The 22,020-nt window shown below is 40.8% G+C and overlaps 2 protein-coding genes and 6 non-coding genes across 8 annotated transcripts; 1 reads left to right on the forward strand and 7 right to left on the reverse strand.

Annotated features, from left to right (window-relative positions):
- Positions 1-6,785: 6,785 nt before the first annotated feature.
- Positions 6,786-6,904, reverse strand: LOC130376346 (5S ribosomal RNA). Its single transcript, XR_008893982.1, has one exon. It is a non-coding gene; the product is annotated as a 5S ribosomal RNA (ribosomal RNA).
- Positions 6,905-7,414: 510 nt separating this feature from the next.
- Positions 7,415-7,533, reverse strand: LOC130376352 (5S ribosomal RNA). The gene has a single exon (XR_008893988.1). It is a non-coding gene; the product is annotated as a 5S ribosomal RNA (ribosomal RNA).
- A 518-nt stretch (positions 7,534-8,051) lies between these two features.
- Positions 8,052-8,170, reverse strand: LOC130376415 (5S ribosomal RNA). The gene has a single exon (XR_008894046.1). It is a non-coding gene; the product is annotated as a 5S ribosomal RNA (ribosomal RNA).
- A 529-nt stretch (positions 8,171-8,699) lies between these two features.
- LOC130376383 (5S ribosomal RNA) lies at positions 8,700-8,818 on the reverse strand. The gene has a single exon (XR_008894014.1). It is a non-coding gene; the product is annotated as a 5S ribosomal RNA (ribosomal RNA).
- A 529-nt stretch (positions 8,819-9,347) lies between these two features.
- Positions 9,348-9,466, reverse strand: LOC130376403 (5S ribosomal RNA). Its single transcript, XR_008894034.1, has one exon. It is a non-coding gene; the product is annotated as a 5S ribosomal RNA (ribosomal RNA).
- A 529-nt stretch (positions 9,467-9,995) lies between these two features.
- On the reverse strand, positions 9,996-10,114 carry LOC130376391 (5S ribosomal RNA). The gene has a single exon (XR_008894022.1). It is a non-coding gene; the product is annotated as a 5S ribosomal RNA (ribosomal RNA).
- A 2,067-nt stretch (positions 10,115-12,181) lies between these two features.
- Positions 12,182-14,889, reverse strand: LOC130375976 (uncharacterized). Its single transcript, XM_056583156.1, has 4 exons — positions 14,631-14,889; positions 14,432-14,545; positions 13,733-13,940; positions 12,182-12,736 (listed from the first exon to the last, which is right to left on the reverse strand). Exons 1-4 carry the CDS (start codon positions 14,807-14,809, stop codon positions 12,263-12,265), a joined length of 975 nt encoding a protein of 324 aa, XP_056439131.1. The 5' UTR covers positions 14,810-14,889; the 3' UTR covers positions 12,182-12,262.
- Positions 14,890-15,027: 138 nt separating this feature from the next.
- LOC130376297 (uncharacterized) lies at positions 15,028-19,465 on the forward strand. Its single transcript, XM_056583517.1, has 4 exons — positions 15,028-15,467; positions 16,755-16,874; positions 17,278-17,496; positions 19,148-19,465. Exons 1-4 carry the CDS (start codon positions 15,308-15,310, stop codon positions 19,459-19,461), a joined length of 813 nt encoding a protein of 270 aa, XP_056439492.1. The 5' UTR covers positions 15,028-15,307; the 3' UTR covers positions 19,462-19,465.
- Positions 19,466-22,020: the final 2,555 nt, after the last annotated feature.

Raw genomic sequence — 22,020 nt, forward strand, 5'->3', positions numbered from 1 at the left:
TGCTCCTCCCTTGCCACTGCAACGAAGTCGGATGTGAGCTTGACGCCACACTTGGCACAGTCATTGACCACGTTCATTGCACGTACATTGACCTCACTTAATTGAATGCAGCATTAATGTGCAGTTGGTGCATTCAAAAGCAGCAATCCTTATTGGCGAGGTCAGCCAAGCTGGTGATTGGCAAGAAGGTGGGGAACTTTGGCTTGACAAAGCCAGTGCCAAAGCGCTGCCCAGGGATGTGCATGGGGAGATCAGCGGGCTTGTGCTACAAGATTGCTCTGGCAAGTGCACACTTGTCATCATTGGGCACCTTTCTGCTGAAGAGAGCCAGGGGTAGCATCTCAACAGTTAGGTACCAGCGATGCCTCTCCATCGCCTTGATCGCGGATGCTGCAATGCCCTCATCTATAGCCTTGTATGCCTGCAGGTGGTGGTAGAGTGTCAGGTCATTCCAGGCAGCATCTACAGCTTTCTCGCAGGTCAACCACCACTTTGCATAGATGTGTCTAATGAAAATGGCAAATGCCCCAATCTTCGGCACCTGCTACCGCGTGTGGTGATTGTGCCCTGGGGAAGCAACTCGATGTGCTTCTCCATCAAAGCCAGCTTGAGTGTATAGAGCAGCTTGGCCATCCATCGTGCCTTGTGGAGCTCTCCCGGTTATTGGAAGGTCACTGCAGTCTGCTCTTCACCATCTGCATCCAGATACACAAGACACAGCTGCACAAACTCATGGTAGTCACCTTGCTTGTGGTCAGTGACTTATTTTGCGCACCTGACAAGTTCAGCACGTAAATTGCCCAGGAGTGGTTGCTCGTGTTGCCAGGAATGTAGCGGGACCAGTAGCTGCTGTATTCTTGTGGTTATAGGTTACATTTCTGTCAGAGACGTGTGAACAAGGTAACCGCTGGCGAGCATGATGTCTCCACCTTCAGGTCTGTGAAAACCTGGTTCAGGAGGACCTCACCAATGTGGTGCCGGCACCCAGACCAAAGCTGTGGTCGGCCCAGTGAGAGCTGTATGGCAATGCAGGCTGCTGTGAGATGGCCAGTGTTTGAGGTAATGGTGTCAAAGGCCATGTTGCCAACCTGGTCAGCGCACCACCAGTCCTGCAGCAACTTGCATGTCAACCGGGCAATGATCACTCCACATGCCTCATTGGTCTAATTCTTATCGCCGGGACACCAAGCAGTTTCAGCCGCTCTGCATTTCCAACCGCTGTAAGACGCTCCTCCACCTGGCGCACATTGCTGAGCATCGGTGTTAACTTGGTGTCCACTGCTTGTGCTGTTCCTCACTGATTGTCTCCAGCTCTTTGCGTCTTGCTCGGTGAGCTGTTTCGTAAGATGCAGAGAGAGTCTACATTCACCGCCTGACACTGCAACAAGGCCACGTGTGAATGCAGCCTGTTGCATTGGTGACATCCTCAACCTTGTAGCCAATGACACGACACTTGGTCGGCTAAGGAAGTCAAGTGGAATTAAGACGTTTGTTCCAGTCTTCTTATGCTTGTGGGATGGCTCAGATGGTGGAAAGACTGTCAGTATCCTCCTCTGACTCCTCATCACTCTCCGACTCCAAGCTTGACATTGCCGTCATCTCCTCCAGCTCCTTTACACAGCCGGCTGTTTGGCTGCAGCGGCACCTTGACGCTCCTCTCACTGCTTCACCTTGAGCTGCAGCTTTTTGTCCAATACACCAAATGTGGCCACTCTGTCAGTCTTCATGCTGGCCAAGAAAGCTAGGTCTTCTGGGTTATCAATCAGGTTTTCGACCTTTGAAGGCCACAACGGAAATGTGACATCAAGTCTTCACTCCATGGCCAGGGAGATTTTCAGCAGCTTGTTGTTAGCATTGACTAAGTCTACCATCTTGTGGCACGCTTGTGTGTGCCAATACCTATTAATACAACTTGATGACACAATGACACAACTACAGATATTATAGTAATGTGTAATTGCATACCCAACACAGAAAGATCACCTCAAACAGAAAGATCACCTCAGTTTTCTTAAGATGTAGTATTGTTTACCTCAGATCTCCATGGCGACCATTGAGCACAGTTAACCACTTTATCCAACAAAAACAGATGTGTGGTGGCCCCCCTAAATCATCATGTACTGGAAAAATATTTTGCATATGTTGTTTCTACATATATTGGAACACTTATAGCACCCAGCCATATCAAAATTCAAGAATTGTGTTTTTTGATGCACCCTACTGAGCGCCCAACAGACCAATCATTGAGCGTGGATTGGAATACTAATTTCTTCTGTTCACGATCAAGGTTGCCATGCCACTAGTTCGGGGAAGCTGTCAACGGAGGATTCACTCAGGTAAATTGTATCCCCTGCATCGTTTGCTAGTTAATAATTAGCCTTTTTTTTTAAGGTTTGCATTAAGCTGTTTCGATTTTGTAGAAAGAGAAAAGATTTCGACCGTGTCATAACGCGGTCGTTGTGTATAAAGGGAAGACGTAGAGGGTACGTTTTAGCTGCTGGGTAGACTTTAGTCAACCTATCGCCGTTTTGTCGGCGAGCAACCATACTACCCGTGGGTGGTCTCGTTTTAATCGTGGTAATCTAAGCTTTCCAACGGTGTATGGCATTACTATATTCACCCAAGGGTCGTTTAAATATAAGCTGATTAATGTGTGTTTTTGTAACGATAGCTAGGCGCGGCTAACGACACTGTTCTACAATAGTAAGGGCTACGTCGCATGCCTGCCAAACTTGTTGCTTTCTCGGCGACAATCAACGTTTTCTGGTCAATTTGATGTGGATATGTGTTAATATGGGTAAATGTGACGGTTTAGACCACAGCTGATGCGAGAGTAAGTGTAACATGAAGCAATTTGGCGACCGTGTTAATCCTTGTTGCATGGGATGCGCGCATACCTGGTAAACAGTAGCTAATTTCTAACAACATAGATAACAATCTGGCGAGCGTGTTGTCCTAGGCTAATACACCAACAGCACATTTCTGTATAATAAAGGCCTTCATATTGTTAATCTAAATGATCTGCTTTTAGTTGTACTCATTTATTCATGTTTTACTGTACCAGATGGAACATGCCTACACATCAGTGCACCGTGTGAGACAAGACATTCAGTGAAAAGTCCAACCTGGCGAGGCATCTGAAGATCCATGCCATCGCCAGGGAGAGCTTTACCTGTGATGTCTGCGGGAAGAGCTTGGCCACTAAACCATCGCTGGTCAGCCATCAACAGCTACACCAGTACCCCAACATCATTTTGTACCGGCAAGGAGAGGCCAGGCTGTACTGTACAGAGGCAGCAAGGTCTGTGGCAGAGGCCCGCAGCAGCATTGTTGTTGACCCTAAATGGCTGGATCTCAAGACAGCAGAGGCGGCTGCCAAGAGGTCGGGGGCTGAGCTATTTGTTGATGAGCCAGAGCCTGTGACTCCCGCGAACCGACCCGTTCAGCCCACTGGGTTGTCGTCCTCCACCCGGCCGAAGCCTGCTGCGCTCACCCCCATTCTGCCGAGGCCTTCTGCGCCCACCCACCTCCAGCCGAGGCCACCTGCTGCGTTGACCTACGGCCCACCCCCTGTGTCGGCAGCACCCATACTGCAGGTCTTCCCCGCACAGCCACAGGCCCCCTCCGTCCTGTTTCGTGGGACATCCTGCAGCCAGAGCTTTGTCCCTCCTGCACCAACAGTGAAGGCATTCATGCCTAACAAGTCCTCAAGGCCATGTGGGGCTTGCCACGTGCCAAACTGTGGTGGACAGTGGATGAGGTACACCCCTTCCAAGGACAAGTGGCTGGAAGCATGCAGAAAATGTTTTCCTACTGTCCATCCACTAGGAAGTCCACTACCCCTGGCTTCGACAATGTGGTGTATGACAACTTTGAACTCTTTAAGAGTGTCGTGGATTCAGAGTTGGAAAGGGTGTGTGTGTGTGTGTGTGTGTGTGTGTGTGTGTGTGTGTGTGTGTGTGTGTGTGTGTGTGTGTGTGTGTGTGTGTGTGTGTGTGTGTGTGGTGTGTGTGTGTGTGTGTGAATAACTTACCTCTGTGATGCCACTGTTCCTCTGCCATCTGTAAGAGAGAGAAAGAGGCTTGTTTGTGTGTGTTTGTCTCTGTCTTTGTGTGTGTTATTAAAGTGCTTCAGCAAGCACTATCTATTTATTTATATCGTTCAAAAAAATGCACTTTGCAGTTTTACTTGAAGTTCTTCGTTAGTCTTTTATTTATTATTTATATTGCTGTTAAAATTAACTTTGTAGTATCCATTCTGGTCTATTTTCAATATCAAGGCCAATCTTTTTAACCTTAATCAGTTCCAATCTAACACAATCAGTTTACATACCCTTTAGTGGTTATTCATGTTCAGATAATCTGTGTTTTTGTCATGCATGTTGTTTGTCTTTGTCAGCTTCATGTGTTTGTGTCTGCTTCAGTTTTAACAAAAGTTTGCTAAAGAAAACACAAAAAAAACACAAAAGGGAGGAACAGAGCCTTTATTTGTTGATTGGTCACCTGAGTCTTTGGATAATCATGTTCATTATTGCACTTTAGCCTGTACAAGCCAATTGTTGAGTTGTATCTTAAGTACAAGTGTGTGTTCTTCAATTGTTGAGATTTTTTGATTATTATTCATGTTATTTATATGTGCCTTTCCTTTTGATGTGTGCATGTCTGTCAGCTCCATGTTTAACTTAATGTTTGCAAATGGTAGTACATGTTTGTTTCTCGTCTCATGCTCTAGTGTTCTCGCCTGTAGATCTGTACCTTGTCGTGGTGGGCGAGCTTTTAACTAAACAGATCTTGTTTACTTGTGTTTTATATGCATTGCCTTTTCAATGAAACACATTCTGGGTGAAAAATAAAAGTTGTAAAAGAATTTTGGAGTCTCTGTGTGTTTGGCTTTCACAAGGGGTGGGGTAGTGGAAAGAAAAAACACACCAAAGAAATTACAAGTCCTTGTGTCTTCTCTCCCGCAACCAGAGGTGTGAATACACCCCCACTTTGCTGGCTGCACTCCTTGTGTGGTCAAAATAATGAGTTCTGTGAATGGCTCTGTCATCCAGACAAAGTGAGTGCACTGAATACATTCTTATTATTTTTCTTAATTCAGCCCAAAAATGTAACAATTAAACACTTTTCCACTTGATTATATGAATCTCATCAGCTACATCAACTCAAAGTATGAAAATAATAAACAAAACATTCAGCAGACTAGCGGATTTTGATAATCTAGGCCTTGCACATAATATTTCTGGAAATAAAATCTCCCACCGGTGGCCACCAGATGGAGCCTTCCGTTTTGATTCTCGATCCTTTTGGATCAATCCCAGGGTTGAGGGATAGGGACTTTCGGGGGTCATGAGCCATACCCAGGCGGTCCCGCATCCAAGTACTAACCAGGCCCGACCTTGCTTAGCTTCCGAGATCAGACGAGATCGGGCATGTTCAGGGTGGTATGGCCGTAAGCAATTAGTGCAGGCGCAAAACCAAGTTTTATACAGTAGCACATAAGGAGTGAGAAAGCTGCTGAGGCTCGACGTTACACTTTTAAAAAAACAATCATTAGTTAGATATAAACGGCAGTAATTGATTCAGTAGGACTCCTTATCCATGTAAACGATCATTGTGACATCTGAATTCATTAATTATCTGAAATACACTGCGTGTGCGTGTGATGTTAAATGTTTGAACCAAGGTTAACGGTTAAAGTGTCAGAGAATGGGTGGTGATTTTTTGACGTCCTCAAAAAATGTTGCACAACATTGCAGCTAAGGCTGGCGTGGCATTGCTTGAACCGGAGGACGTTGAGGACGATGACGATGAGGAAGATCGGTGTGAGGACGGCCTCCCTCATAACTACGCGGCTGGTTTTCATGCGCGTCGAATAGTGATTGAGACTTTTTTTTAACCCCCTCCACCCTCCCTCATGTCACTAAACATTCCCGTCAACGTGACCAATCCCCACCATATCCCAGCCTTTTGCCTGCTCCTTTGCTTGTTTTTTATAATTTTTTTTATTTCTTTATTTTCTTATTTTTTTTAATTTCTTTTATTTCGTTATTTTTTATTTTTTTTAATTGGTTTAATTTAATTTATTTTTTAAATTATTTTATGCTACGTTTTATGAGTAGCCTATGTCAGTCTGCACAAATCCCCCCACTTTCTCTCACACATTTTGAGTGCCCTGCCTGCGCAAACATTTTCTGGACTGTCCCGTTTTATTTTGGCCATTTGAACATCTTTATTAATAAATTAATTAATAATCTTTATTAATTACCAAACTAAGAACATAAAGGCGCAATGCGTTTTAATAAAACGCATCCAATAGATGGAATGTCCGATGGTGTCGCCACTGAGGCTATAGCTGACGATGCTCTTAGCGTCCTACGAGTACCCGCTACGAGCACCCCTGGAGTACTCGTTAGCTACGAGCGTTTTCAAGACGTTCGTTCCCCACGATGCTTTCGGGAAACGCGGTGAAAACTCTACGATGCCCTTTCGACGCACTTCACGATCCACTTAGGCTAACGACGCTTTCGGGAAACGGGGCCCTGAAGTGAGCGTGCGTGTTTGTGTTGGTGAAAGTTTAAGAAATGTACAACTGTCGTTCAGCTCTCTGGTGCTCCCTGCTGGCAGTATCACTATACTGTCCTCATGTTTCACAAAAATTGTTTTGAGAGACGTTGTCAGTCTTTGTATGTTGCTTAAATCCTCCAAAGCGGTTGGCAGTAAACATCAGGTCACGGTAGGTCACGGTAGGCCACGGAGGCAATGAGCTCGAGTTGAAAAAGGAATAGCTTACAGCACCTGGTATTCCCAGGCGGTCTCCCATCCAAGTACTAACCAGGCCCGACCCTGCTTAGCTTCCGAGATCAGACGAGATCGGGCGTGTTCAGGGTGGTATGGCCGTAAGCAATTAGTGCAGGCGCAAAACCAGGTTTTATACAGTAGGAGTGAGAAAGCTGCTGAGGCTCGACGTTACACTTTTACAAAAACAATCATTAGTTAGATATAAACGGCAGTAATTGATTCAGTAGGACTCCTTATCCATGTAAACGATCATTGTGACATCTGAATTCTTTAATTATCTGAAATACACTGCGTGTGCGTGTGATGTTAAATGTTTGAACCAAGGTTAACGGTTAAAGTGTCAGAGAATGGGTGGTGATTTTTGACGTCCTCCCATGATCTGAAGTGAGCGTGCGTGTTTGTGTTGGTGAAAGTTTAAGAAATGTACAACTGTCGGTTCAGCTCTCTGGTGCTCCCTGCTGGCAGTATCACTATACTGTCCTCATGTTTCACAAAAACAGTTTTGAGAGACGTTGTCAGTTTTTGTATGTTGCTTAAATCCTCCAAAGCGGTTGGCAGTAAACATCAGGTCACGGTACGCCACGGAGTCAATGAGCTCGAGTTGAAAAAGAAAAAGCTTACAGCACCTGGGATTCCCAGGCGGTCTCCCATCCAAGTACTAACCAGGCCCGACCCTGCTTAGCTTCCGAGATCAGACGAGATCGTGCGTGTTCAGGGTTGTATGGCCATAAGCAATTAGTGCAGGCGCAAAACCAGGTTTTATACAGTAGCACATAAGGAGTGAGAAAGCTGCTGAGGCTCGACGTTACACTTTTACAAAAACAATCATTAGTTAGATATAAACGGCAGTAATTGATTCAGTAGGACTCCTTATCCATGTAAACGATCATTGTGACATCTGAATTCATTAATTATCTGAAATACACTGCGTGTGCGTGTGATGTTAAATGTTTGAACCAAGGTTAACGGTTAAAGTGTCAGAGAATGGGTGGTGATTTTTTGACGTCCTCCCATGATCTGAAGTGAGCCTGCGTGTTTGTGTTGGTGAAAGTTTAAGAAATGTACAACTGTCGGTTCAGCTCTCTGGTGCTCCCTGCTGGCAGTATCACTATACTGTCCTCATGTTTCACAAAACAGTTTTGAGAGACGTTGTCAGTTTTTGTATGTTGCTTAAATCCTCCAAAGCGGTTGGCAGTAAACATCAGGTCACGGTACGCCACGGAGTCAATGAGCTCGAGTTGAAAAAGAAAAAGCTTACAGCACCTGATATTCCCAGGCGGTCTCCCATCCAAGTACTAACCAGGCCCGACCCTGCTTAGCTTCCGAGATCAGACGAGATCGGGCGTGTTCAGGGTTGTATGGCCATAAGCAAATAGTGCAGGCGCAAAACCAGGTTTTATATAGTAGCACATAAGGAGTGAGAAAGCTGCTGAGGCTCGACGTTACACTTTTACAAAAACAATCATTAGTTAGATATAAACGGCAGTAATTGATTCAGTAGGACTCCTTATCCATGTAAACGATCATTGTGACATCTGAATTCATTAATTATCTGAAATACACTGCGTGTGCGTGTGATGTTAAATGTTTGAACCAAGGTTAACGGTTAAAGTGTCAGAGAATGGGTGGTGATTTTTTGACGTCCTCCCATGATCTGAAGTGAGCCTGCGTGTTTGTGTTGGTGAAAGTTTAAGAAATGTACAACTGTCGGTTCAGCTCTCTGGTGCTCCCTGCTGGCAGTATCACTATACTGTCCTCATGTTTCACAAAAACAGTTTTGAGAGACGTTGTCAGTTTTTGTATGTTGCTTAAATCCTCCAAAGCGGTTGGCAGTAAACATCAGGTCACGGTACGCCACGGTAGGCCACGGAGGCAATGAGCTCGAGTTGAAAAAGAAAAAGCTTACAGCACCTGGTATTCCCAGGCGGTCTCCCATCCAAGTACTAACCAGGCCCGACCCTGCTTAGCTTCCGAGATCAGACGAGATCGGGGGTGTTCAGGGTGGTATGGCCGTAAGCAATTAGTGTAGGCGCAAAACCAGGTTTTATACAGTAGCACATAAGGAGTGAGAAAGCTGCTGAGGCTCCACGTTACACTCTTACAAAAACAATCATTAGTTAGATATAAACGGCAGTAATTGATTCAGTAGGACTCCTTATCCATGTAAACGATCATTGTGACATCTGAATTCATTAATTATCTGAAATACACTGCGTGTGCGTGTGATGTTAAATGTTTGAACCAAGGTTAACGGTTAAAGTGTCAGAGAATGGGTGGTGATTTTTTGACGTCCTCCCATGATCTGACGTGAGCGTGCGTGTTTGTGTTGGTGAAAGTTTAAGAAATGTACAACTGTCGGTTCAGCTCTCTGGTGCTCCCTGCTGGCAGTATCACTATACTGTCCTCATGTTTCACAAAAATAGTTTTGAGAGACGTTGTCAGTTTTTGTATGTTGCTTAAATCCTCCAAAGCGGTTGGCAGTAAACATCAGGTCACGGTACGCCACGGTAGGCCACGGAGTCAATGAGCTCGAGTTGAAAAAGAAAAAGCTTACAGCACCTGGTATTCCCAGGCGGTCTCCCATCCAAGTACTAACCAGCCCCGACCCTGCTTAGCTTCCGAGATCAGACGAGATCGGGCGTGTTCAGGGTGGTATGGCCGTAAGCAATTAGTGCAGGCGCAAAACCAGGTTTTATACAGTAGCACATAAGGAGTGTGAAAGCTGCTGAGGCTCGACGTTACACTTTTACAAAAACAATCATTAGTTAGATATAAACGGCAGTAATTGATTCAGTAGGACTCCTTATCCATGTAAACGATCATTGTGACATCTGAATTCATTAATTATCTGAAATACACTGCGTGTGCGTGTGATGTTAAATGTTTGAACCAAGGTTAACGGTTAAAGTGTCAGAGAATGGGTGGTGATTTTTTGACGTCCTCCCGTGATCTGAAGTGAGCGTGCGTGTTTGTGTTGGTGAAAGTTTAAGAAATGTACAACTGTCGTTTCAGCTCTCTGGTGCTCCCTGCTGGCAGTATCACTATACTGTCCTCATGTTTCACAAAAATAGTTTTGAGAGACGTTGTCAGTTTTTGTATGTTGCTTAAATCCTCCAAAGCGGTTGGCAGTAAACATCAGGTCACGGTACGCCACGGTAGGCCACGGAGGCAATGAGCTCGAGTTGAAAAAGAAAACGCTTACAGCACCTGGTATTCCCAGGCGGTCTCCCATCCAAGTACTAACCAGGCCCGACCCTGCTTAGCTTCCGAGATCAGACGAGATCAGGCGTGTTCAGGGTGGTATGGCCATAAGCAAATAGTGCAGGCGCAAAACCAGGTTTTATACAGTAGCACATAAGGAGTGAGAAAGCTGCTGAGGCTCGACGTTACACTTTTACAAAAACAATCGGTAACACTTTATAATAAGGTGCCATAATAAATAGCAAACTAGTCATTACCTAATTCTTTGTTAATATTTGTTAATTGTTACTAAAATATCTATTTGGCACAAGTTAATAGTTTTTCCATCATTAATTAAATAGTAGTTGTTTGCATACAATCTGTATGTTAATGTTTTAACAAATAGAAAACAATCTATTAACTAATATTGTATTAATATTTATTAATAGTTAACTAAATGTATTTTTGGCACTAATTAACAGTTATTTCTTACATTATTTAAATGTTAAATGTTTATTTACAAACTATATGTTAATGTAAAAGTTAATGAAATATTATTATTTAACTAATTGTTATTAAACTGTGCTTCTGCCTATCCCAATATGAACCACTCCTCATAGGACTCTTACAATGAAGTTGGTTAAGCTTAATTAATATATGAGTAATATATAACTATCAGTATGGGGGACCCTTATAATCAAGTTGGTTAAGCTTAATTAATATATTAGTAATATATAACTATCAGTATGGGGACCCTTATAATAAAGTTGGTTAAGCTTAATTAATATATTAGTAATATATAACTATCAGTATGGGGGACCCTTATAATAAAGTTGGTTAAGCTTAATTAATATATTAGTAATATATAACTATCAGTATGGGGACCCTTATAATAAAGTTGGTTAAGCTTAATTAATATATTAGTAATATATAACTATCAGTATGGGGGACCCTTATAATAAAGTTGGTTAAGCTTAATTAATATATTAGTAATATATAACTATCAGTATGGGGGACCCTTATAATAAAGTTGGTTAAGCTTAATTAATATATTAGTAATATATAACTATCAGTATGGGGGACCCTTATAATAAAGTTGGTTAAGCTTAATTAATATATTAGTAATATATAACTATCAGTATGGGGACCCTTATAATAAAGTTGGTTAAGCTTAATTAATATATTAGTAATATATAACTATCAGTATGGGGGACCCTTATAATAAAGTTGGTTAAGCTTAATTAATATATTAGTAATATATAACTATCAGTATGGGGGACCCTTATAATAAAGTTGGTTAAGCTTAATTAATATATTAGTAATATATAACTATTAGTATTGGGGACCCTTATAATCAAGTTGGTTAAGCTTAATTCATATATTAGTAATATATAACTATCAGTATGGGGGACCCTTATAATAAAGTTGGTTAAGCTTAATTAATATATTAGTAATATATAACTATCAGTATGGGGGACCCTTATAATAAAGTTGGTTAAGCTTAATTAATATATTAGTAATATATAACTATTAGTATTGGGGACCCTTATAATCAAGTTGGTTAAGCTTAATTCATATATTAGTAATATATAACTATCAGTATAGGGGACCCTTATAATAAAGTTGGTTAAGCTTAATTAATATATTAGTAATATATAACTATCAGTATGGGGACCCTTATAATAAAGTTGGTAAAGCTTAATTAATATATTAGTAATATATAACTATCAGTATGGGGGACCCTTATAATAAAGTTGGTTAAGCGTAATTAATATATTAGTAATATATAACTATCAGTATAGGGGACCCTTATAATAAAGTTGGTTAAGCTTAATTAATATATTAGTAATATATAACTATCAGTATAGGGGACCCTTATAATAAAGTTGGTTAAGCTTAATTAATATATTAGTAATATATAACTATTAGTATTGGGGACCCTTATAATAAAGTTGTAATAGTAATTATTAATTATTTGCAAATATTTATTTAACATTTATTAACGATAGCAAATATTTTCACTTTCACACTGGAAATGAATGATCTCAGCACACACTGTTGGGAAGGGGGATGGAAATATTTTATTTATAACTCTAACAAAGAACTCTCCAATAGCTTTTTTTAAGATTTAATAGGTTTCTTAAAGGCACACAAGGCAAAGATGGGTGAGAGACGCTCCATTCACCCGTAATTAGCCATTTAATCATCAGTGACTAAGAAACTGTTAAATTAACCTAAAAATGTTACCTGGTGTGCCTTTAATGAAAGACTGTGTATGTGTTTCAGAGATGTTTGTACATCTCTGCTATGTCATGCAAAATCCTACCCAATGGACCACTGTGGTACTTTTTTGCAATCCATTCATGCCACTCAATCACATTTAGGTGGTCTGACAACAGTTCTTCTGTCCGGTTGCCCCTTTGTCTCCAGACCTGCTCCTTAACAGTTCGCCAAGCACGTTCAATGTGCTGTGTATGGTTTCCTGTAATAGGATCCATATACCACATACTGTGGTTTACAGTCAAGTGTCTGAACCCCAGATCATTAAGTACGCGGTATGACCGCCATTCATCACTAATGATGTAAGAGCCCATTTTTACATGTCGGCATAGCAAAGGGACAAGTTCTTGTCTGGTTCGCCTGTCCACCAGGCGCAGGATTGGTCTCTGACTCTTCCCATCACTTTTCTTCACGCCCAACATGCCAAAAACCCACTTTTTTCTTTTCCACCCCCCAGCCGCTCTGCCTCTCCCATACTATATTAAAACAAAACAAAAGAGAAAATGATCATGAAGGCAAGCAAGTCGCAGCAAAGCATAACACATTCTGTGTATAAGGGATGCATTACACAAGGATACAACAACGTTTTATTGTCACATGCACATAGTTACTGGTGTAAGAAATGCAATGAAATTGAGTTCGTAAAGATGTAAAGTGCATGTTGGACATTGGGGAGGGATTATTGAGGGATTGTAGGGTCGGCTTGGACATCACAGATAAAGACCTTGCCTCGTAAATCAATCGGTAATTCATTTGCGAAAACCGGTGCATCGGTTGAATTTGCCCCTGATCTAATGTTAACACTTTGAAAGGGATTAAACATGACGTCACCATGTAATCTGAGGGTCTACCTGTGCCAGTGGTGTGTATAACGAAGTTACAGATCAGCCCTATGCACGAACTCGAGACTCCCAATTATAAAAATACCAGACATGTGGTTTTAACAATGGAGAGTTAGCAGGGGTGTCGGCACTCTCCAAATCAGAGGCTGAACTCGTATGATGTTGTGTACTAGGCATAAGGTGATGAAGTGGTATGACGAATGGGCAAGAGCTGGGTGGGGTTTGCAGGCAGGAGGGGCGGGGGGCTTCCTGGTGATGGGCTATGGGGTGTGTGGAGTGGGGGGTGGTAGCAGGCGTTAGGGGGGAGGCGGGGGGGGCCTTACAATATACAGAATACATCAGTGGAGTTTTTTTTGATGATGGGCAGAGCTAGGGGCCGAGCTGTCGGGGTAGAGTAGTGGGCCCATGTGGGTAAATGAGTGTGTGTAGGTTGGGGCTGAATGTGAAGAATGACACTTGGCCGAATGCAGAGGGGAATGGGTGCACAATGCGTGTGTATGCACTTTACTATTATCAATGTGTGTTGTTGTCAGTGATGTCTAACACTTAATTTTCCAGAATATTTTAATTATGGTAGTTACTCTGATATTTTATGTACATGTTATGAAAATTCAAACAATATTTTCTCACCTTTCTCTTATGTCTGAAGTGGCTTTCGTCGATCACCACATACTCGTGTCTTCCACCCAATCGCTGTCCCTTCCTTCTCCTTCTTCTATTAAGTGCCCAAATACATACTTCTCGTAGCTTCTTTGCCATCTTTGAAAGAGAGGTCGGACTCCTTGATATCTCATCCATCATCATGTCAATCTGTCTTAAACGCAGTCCTTGTGAAAACCTGAAACAAAGCATCACAAATAATTAGCATTTCTTCAAATGACCCCCCCCCCCTTCCACACACACACACACACACACACACACACACACACACACACACACACACACACACACACACACACACACACACACACACACACATACATACATAGACTGTAATAATATTCAGAAAATAGAAAGGACACGTGTAACACATTAGTAACAGAGCCGGTATGCGTAGGGCTTCACATCACACTGCAAGGCTTCACATCACATTTGAAATTGTGTAAGAGCATGACAGTGTTTATTTGGCTACAGGCTATTTTAATGTCACATTTTGGCTGCTGGTGTATGTGGTGCACTTTGGCAGAAGAGCCGTTCACTTCATTCTCACCTTTCCTTTCATTCTCAAGCTATACGTTAAAATAACATTACCAGAGGCTACATGCAGGCGCACAATGAAAACACTCCACTCATCTATCCTTAGCCTACATTATTGTGTCATAATCTTACCTGTAAATGAACCGTGACCAATCAAAAAGAGATAACTTGGACTGGCTGAAAATTGACTTGTGCCTTATAGACTGCTTCACTCTGTTCCTGTGATTGAAGCCCCCTCTGCACATCCTGCGGATTAAAATATAAATATATTTCTTTAACAAAAAAGTCAAAAGTAAATTTGACATTAAACTTAAGAAGAAGACCAACTTACCATTCATAGTAGTCTCCACAAGACTTCTTTGTCATTTTCATTTTGCCTCTGCAGGTTTTGCATTTCATCTTCTGCTTGAGGATTTGTTTTTTCTGTAGCCACTTAATTAATTTTAAATGTTTCTTAGTTGATCGGCGACCCTCAATAAGGATTCTAAATTTCCTAGCTAAGTCTGTCATAGTGTACACAGCATGTCGTCAGACCCATCTATGCTTGACTGAGTGCGCTGTTAGCCCAATGTACATAATGGCTCTTTCCCTCCAATTCTTCCTTGGGGTTAGTAAAGTACGGTGGCGCGAGCATAAATAATAAAAAAAAGATTCACAGCTAATGCAGCCGTTAGCACACTCAGGATCTCGTAATTACGAGATATTATCTCGTAATTACGAGATCCTGAGTGTGCTAACGGCTACATTAGCTGTGAAACTTTTTTTTATTACCGTAATTATGTATTATGTAATTCTTAAAACTTTTATATTATAAACCACTAAATAAATAAATATGCATACATTTATTTTTTTCAAATGCGCCAATCACAGTGGTCTGCATACATCTGACTCCTCCTGTTGGAACTCACTTCGCAGAGCTCAACAAGCAGAGACACTTGGCTGAAGTTCACATTGATGCTCTTTTGATTGCGCAAGCCAGGCTCGCTAGTTTATTTGGAAGTGTACGTAATGTCGGCAGGCACCAGATCTGGGAAAGTTTTAAGAAAGAACACAACAGCAGCGAAGGACGACAAAATGCTCCCCTCCGCCTCCGCTCAAACATGTGACATCAACTTTGACAGTGGTGATGACTCCACAGATACCCCCCATGTCTCTGAACCGAAGAAAGGTAAGTTCGAACAGGTTATGACCTAGCATTATGTTCATAAAATTAGGCTATGCTTACTGGTTAGCATTAACACTGGCACCCTTTCCCACACATTGACGAGACTATGGCGCACCGCCATAGTCCGCCGCGTGGTGAGAAAATCGATTCATTGGCCGAAGCATGTCATGCACTGGTACGAGACCTAGATTTGTTTTTATTATTATTAATACATATTTATTACACAGTCGGAGTACATGTGGTTATTTTTGACTAGGTATTATGTAATTCTTACAACTTTTGTTACGACCACGGGTCGGAACAAATGGAGTGTCGAACTCTGACCGTAGGCCTATTAAAGCCTGAGCCTATTCAAATAACCTGAGGTGCGTTCACTTTCAGAATCGCAAACATGGGCGAACGTTCGCGAACGATTTTAAACATTTTCCGTTAAACGAACATAAGCAAGCAAACGTTTACGAACATAGGCAAACTGTCTGAAGAGGTAGTTCTCCACAAACAGAGATGGATCGCGGTGCTCTCTTCGGCTACGTGACATTCGTTGCCATGGCATTAAACTAAACTATATTGAAATCATTTACTCCTTTCCTACACTGAAAGCAATAGATAAAACGTTTCATATAGCCTATCTACACCCTTACTTCAACTGTTGTCTTTTGCATCCTAAAATGCGATTTGAACGTTATATCGCAGTAAGTGGGTACAACTTCGGTGACGTAGCCCTCTATTCTTGAATTTTCCGTACTGGTTGTCTGCAGTAGGCTTTCAACGAGGTCGACCACTTGCAAACCCTCTTCTGTAAACTCTTCCATTAACATGGAGGCTGCCGCTAATACCATGGCCTTCGTATCCATTTTTTTCGTTTACAGTTTGTTTAGAACGGTGTTCAAAAATCGTTCAAAATTAATTGTTTATGGTCAACGCGTTCGTTGCGAACGTTCGCCTATGTTCGCTGAACTTGAACGCACCTCAGGTCTTGTCATAGTGTATAAAAATTATTATTCTGCATGAATTACATTACAGCTTAGTGGCTACTTTACAGCTGAGTAACTACTTAAATGTCCAAAATACTCTAAGCTATTCATGAGAACGGCAATATTTTGCTCCTAACAGTAACTTTGATGCACAATACTTTCAAAATCTCTTACTTTCAAAAGTTATGGCTAGATAGACAATGTTCGTGGTATTTGTTACCGAATTTGCTATAACATAAACAGGCTGTGTTAAAAAAAATTATTAAATTGCTGTGTGTTAGCTGTACAACTATGCTGAAATGACGTTTTTTGACAGGTGACCGGTCACCAACGGTGAAGAATCTCCTCCAAAAGGCCAAGATGAGAGAGCGGTCTCAAGATAAGAAACTCCAGAAAGTGATAAAGGAGAGGGATGCTCTTCGCAAACAACTGGCATGTAAGGTTCAACAAGCCTACATTTTCGGTGTATGACACAAAAATGTATACAGTGTCAGTCAAACATATACCTATTCCAAGTAGGAGGTTAAGTGGTACACCTGGTTAGTTAAGTTAGAGGAAGTGGTAAACCTCCTTATAGTAGCCTGCTGGCTTTCTGTAGTTAAGAGAATGGAGACTCCAGACTCTTCTATTATCATATTTACCACTACCTCTAGCTTTACTTACCCTGGTTCGACACTTAACCACCTAATAGTAACCACCTAATAGTAACACATCCCAGGTCTAGGGTTATTTTGACTTTACACAAAATATTACCTTTGTTGGAACAAAAAGGAAGAAATGGTATTCTGTATAAGGCATCAGCAATATCTGTTTAATCTTTGTTTTTTTGTACTGTCTAGACCTGTCTAAAGCTCCCAGAGAAGAACAATCTTCAGAGGAAGACACTGCCTCCTGCTCATCATTGTCTTCAATGAGCCGGTCCTCCTCCTGTTCTTCCTCCTCCTCCTCAGATGAGAAGATGAAACGAAAGGGCAAGGGAAAACTCAGACTTTCAAAGACAAAGAACAAAATAAAGAAGGCCAGGAAGCACCACAAAGTGACTGATGTCCGCAAAAGAGGTAAAACTCCAGTAAAACGTTGAATCTATCCTTTATGGAGCAAATTCATTTTCCACCTCCCCTTGTCTTCAACATTTGAGATTGACCTTTCTCCAGGTCATTCAGCCTTTCTCTGAGTTTGACCAGAGAGGTTAAAAGTGAAGCGAGAAGCACAAATGTCTGTTAAATTCTGTGTTCTATTTTCAGAAGGGGGAGGGGGGGAAATCCCAGAGTCGAGCCCTCATACCTCATACAGAAGTTAATTGAAAAGTTTACATTGTGACGTTATGTGACACTCCCACTTATGCAGACTGGAACTATTCACGTTTACTCCCATTGTAGTCTGGCTGAGCGGAAATGGACAGCGTCTATTGCGCTAGCGTCAGATTCCACCGCTACTCCTCCCCTTCCGGTTTCTGGCTTTCCCGTATTGCGCACCGCTGCTGCTTCCCGGGGTTAGCCCCGCCCCTACGATTATGATTGGTTTAAAGAAATAAAAACAGGCCAGCCCAGTTTCCCCACGGATAGACGGCTCTAAATAGCGTGGTTCCAGACCATTCTACTTGCTGTAGTTTGGTCTGGCTTTGCGAGACTACTCCCATTGTAATGTATTATGTTGCTCTACCTTGGTCAGTAACTTTGGTCTGACAGTAGTACTTTAAGCTCCAGCCTAGCATAGATTATTGAATCAGATTAGCCCATTAGCATCTCGCCTGTTAGTATCTTGCTCAAAAGTGACTAAGAATTCAAAGAAAAATTCTAATTAAAACTTGATCCTTCTGTAGTTGCAAAGAGTACAAAGACAGTGGATAATGAAATGTGGCGATTTTCTATTCCTATAAAACATGGAACTATACTCTCATTCCAGCATAGTAAATTAGGACATTTGCTGACACATCTGAAAATAGTCCCTCCATGTGTTAAAAGGATTATCAGGAGTGAATCAACCCGTAGCCCTGTTGTTTGAGGCTGCCGGGTGCTGTCAATAGGTATCAGAACGACAGCAATAGTTACAACGTAGACCAGATGCGGGCATAGGAAAACGAAACTCACATGCCCTCAGTAGTTAGCGTTGGCTGCCGTTTCGCTATTTGGTCTACCGTGCATGGAATTCTGTCGTTCTCATGCCTATCGACAGCACTTGGCAATGCGAAACAACAGGGCTACAGGTTGATTCACTCCGCATAATCCCTTTAAGTCAAGTAGTGCAAACCACGGTATTGATCACCATGTTCATTCTCTGTTGGTACACTTTGTAATTACTGAAGTATTACACAGGGAAAATATCAGATTTCTTAGTTACGTTTGAGCAAGATGCTAATGGGCGAGATAATGGTCTAATCTGATTCAATGATCTATGCTTGGCTGGAGCCAAAAATGCTACCGTCAGACTCAGAACGGCTGAATGAACTGGAGAAAGGTCAATCTCAATTAGGCTACTTAACTCGAGGGAAAGTGGAAACTGGTGTAATTCCCCAAATGGTGACGTATCCCTTTAATTCTACCCTAACATAAAGTGGACCTATTTAAAGGAGCTAGGTGGAATTCTGTCTTGTCTTGTATGCTGCCACATAACAATACAATAAGCATTTCAACTCATAGCACTGTTGTGAACACACATTTTTATGTACCGTCCATAATGTAGTTTTTCTTTATGATTTGCTCCTTGCAGCCCGTGGCCCTTTTGAAGTGATAAGAAGATACAAGAAGGTCCTGAAAGCATACAATCGGGGCTTGAAATTGTCGGCTTCCTGTGCATACGCAGGGGTGAACGAACTCACAGTCAGGTCCACGGCAAGCATTGCAGAGCTGGCAACAGCGTCACCTGCCGAGTTCACAAAGCTCCTCGATAAAACCAAACAGGGAAAGCTGAAAGATGTAGCAAATTTATGCGAAAACTACATTAAAGGTGATGCTCAGGTTCAGACAAAAATAGATGACTTAAAAAGTCAATGCAAATTAATCCCGTATGCAAAGAGAGCATAATTATTATTTTTTTACCCGTTCGTGTTGTTTTTTTCTAGTGTGGTTAAGAAATATTGCCTGTCTCTCACTCTGTCTTTCCCTCACTTTCTTGTGCTCTGTCTCACTGTCTTTCTCTCTTTTTCTCACGCTCTGGTTGAACCCCTCTCTCTTTCTCTGTTTATTTGATATACCATTTTATACATTCTGTTGGCATTCTAGTTTGATCATCTTTTGATCAGTTTAATGATCAGTGTTCCAGTAGACCATCAGGTTAACTATCAGTGGTCAGTGTTCCAGGAGAAAACAAAAAGCTATTTGTGAGCTCTTTGAGAGTCCTTTGTTAGAGAGTTATAAATAAAGTATTTTCATCCCCCTTCCCAACAGTGTGTGCTGAGATCATTCATTTCCAGTGTGAGAGTTAAAATATTTGCTATCGTTAATACATGTTATAATAAATATTTGTAAATGATTAATAATTACTGTTCCAACTTTATTATAAGGGTCCCCAATACTAATAGTTATATATTACTAATATATTCATTAAGCTTAACCAACTTGATTATAAGGTCCCCCATACTGATAGTTATATATTACTAATATATTAATTAAGCTTAACCACTTTATTATAAGGGTCCCCTATACTGATAGTTATATATTACTAATATATTAATTAAGCTTAACCAACTTGATTATAAGGGTCCCCTATACTGATAGTTATATATTACTAATAGATTAATTAAGCTTAACCAACTTTATTATAAGGGTCCCCATACTGATAGTTATATATTACTAATATATTAATTAAGCTTAACCAACTTTATTATAAGGGTCCCCCATACTGATAGTTATATTACGAATTACTCATAAGTTAAAATTTATTAAAGCTTAAGCGCAACTATATTACTATATAAGGGGTCCCCACGCATACTGATATAGTTATAATAGTAATATATATATATATTAAGCTTAACCAACTTCATTGTAAGAGTCCGATGAGAGTGGTTCATATTGGGATAGGCAGAAGCACAGTTTAATAACAATTAGTTAAATAATAATATGTCATTAACTTTTATATCAACATATAGTTTGTAAATAAACATTTAACATTTAAATAATGTAAGAAATAACTGTTAATTAGTGCCAAAAATACATTTAGTTAACTATTAATAAATATTAATACAATATTAGTTAATAGATTGTTTTCTATTTGTTAAAACATTAACATACAAATTGTATGCAAACAACTAATATTTAATTAATGATGGAAAAACTATTAACTTGTGCCAAATAGATATTTTAGTAACAATTAACAAATATTAACAAAGGGTTAGGTAATGACTAGTTTGCTATTTATTATGGCACCTTATTATAAAGTGTTACCAACATTTCTTGTTTTTATGCGTTCCAAATGCTTTTCAGAGCACTAGAATCACTTTTCGACCAACAACGTGTTTTTGACCTTACATTGTTGATTTTGCTCAAAACTAATATATTCCACTTCCAAATAGTGGAGTATGGCCCAATAACCCTTTGATAAGCTTAGTAACACGTTTGCATTGAAATTGACAGATATCAACATTTTTGTTTTTTACGCTTGCAAAATGCTTTTCAGAGCGCTAGAATCACTTTTTGACCAACAATGTGTCTTTAATCTTATATTGTTGATTCTACTCAAAACTAATGTATTCCACTTCCAAATAGTGGAGTATGGCCCTATAACCCTTTGGTAAGCTAAGTAACACGTTTGCATTGAAATTGACAGAGATACCAACATTTCTTGTTTTTATGCGTTCCAAATGCTTTTCAGAGCGCTAGAATCACTTTTCGACCAACAACGTGTTTTTTACCTTACATTGTTGATTTTGCTCAAAACTAATATATTCCACTTCCAAATAGTGGAGTATGGCCCAATAACCCTTTGGTAAGCTTTGTAACACGTTTGCATTGAAATGACAGAGATACCAACATTTCTTGTTTTTATACCTGCACAATTCTTTTCAGAGCGCTAGAATCACTTTTGGACCAACAAAGTGTTTTAGACATGTTTTCTGAAAGGAACAGAAAAATCAACATTTCTTGTTTTTATGAGTGTGCGAAATGCTTTTCAGAGCGCTAGAATCACTTTTTGACCATCAATGTGTCTTTGACCTAATATTGTTGATTTTGCTCCAAACTAATGTATTCCCCTTCCAAATGGTGGAGTATGGCCCTATTACCCTTTGGTAAGCATAGTAACATGTTTGCATTGAAATCGACAGAGATTACCAACATTTATTGTTTTTATGCCGGCAAAATGCTTTTCAGAGCGCTAGAATCACTTTTTGACCAACAATGTGTTTTTTACTTGTTTTTCTGAAACGAACAGAGATATCAACATTTCTTATTTTTTATGCGTGCCAAATGCTTTTCAGAGCGCCAGAATCACTTTTTGACCAACAATGTGTTTTTAACCTTATATTGTTGATTTTGCTCAAAACTAATGTATTCCACTACCAAATAGTGGAGTAGGGGCCTATAACCCTTTGGTAAGCTTATTCACCACGTTTGCATTGAAATGACAGATATCAACATTTTTGGTTT

Source organism: Gadus chalcogrammus, chromosome 22, assembly GCF_026213295.1.
Source record: "Gadus chalcogrammus isolate NIFS_2021 chromosome 22, NIFS_Gcha_1.0, whole genome shotgun sequence".
NCBI lineage: Eukaryota > Metazoa > Chordata > Actinopteri > Gadiformes > Gadidae > Gadus > Gadus chalcogrammus.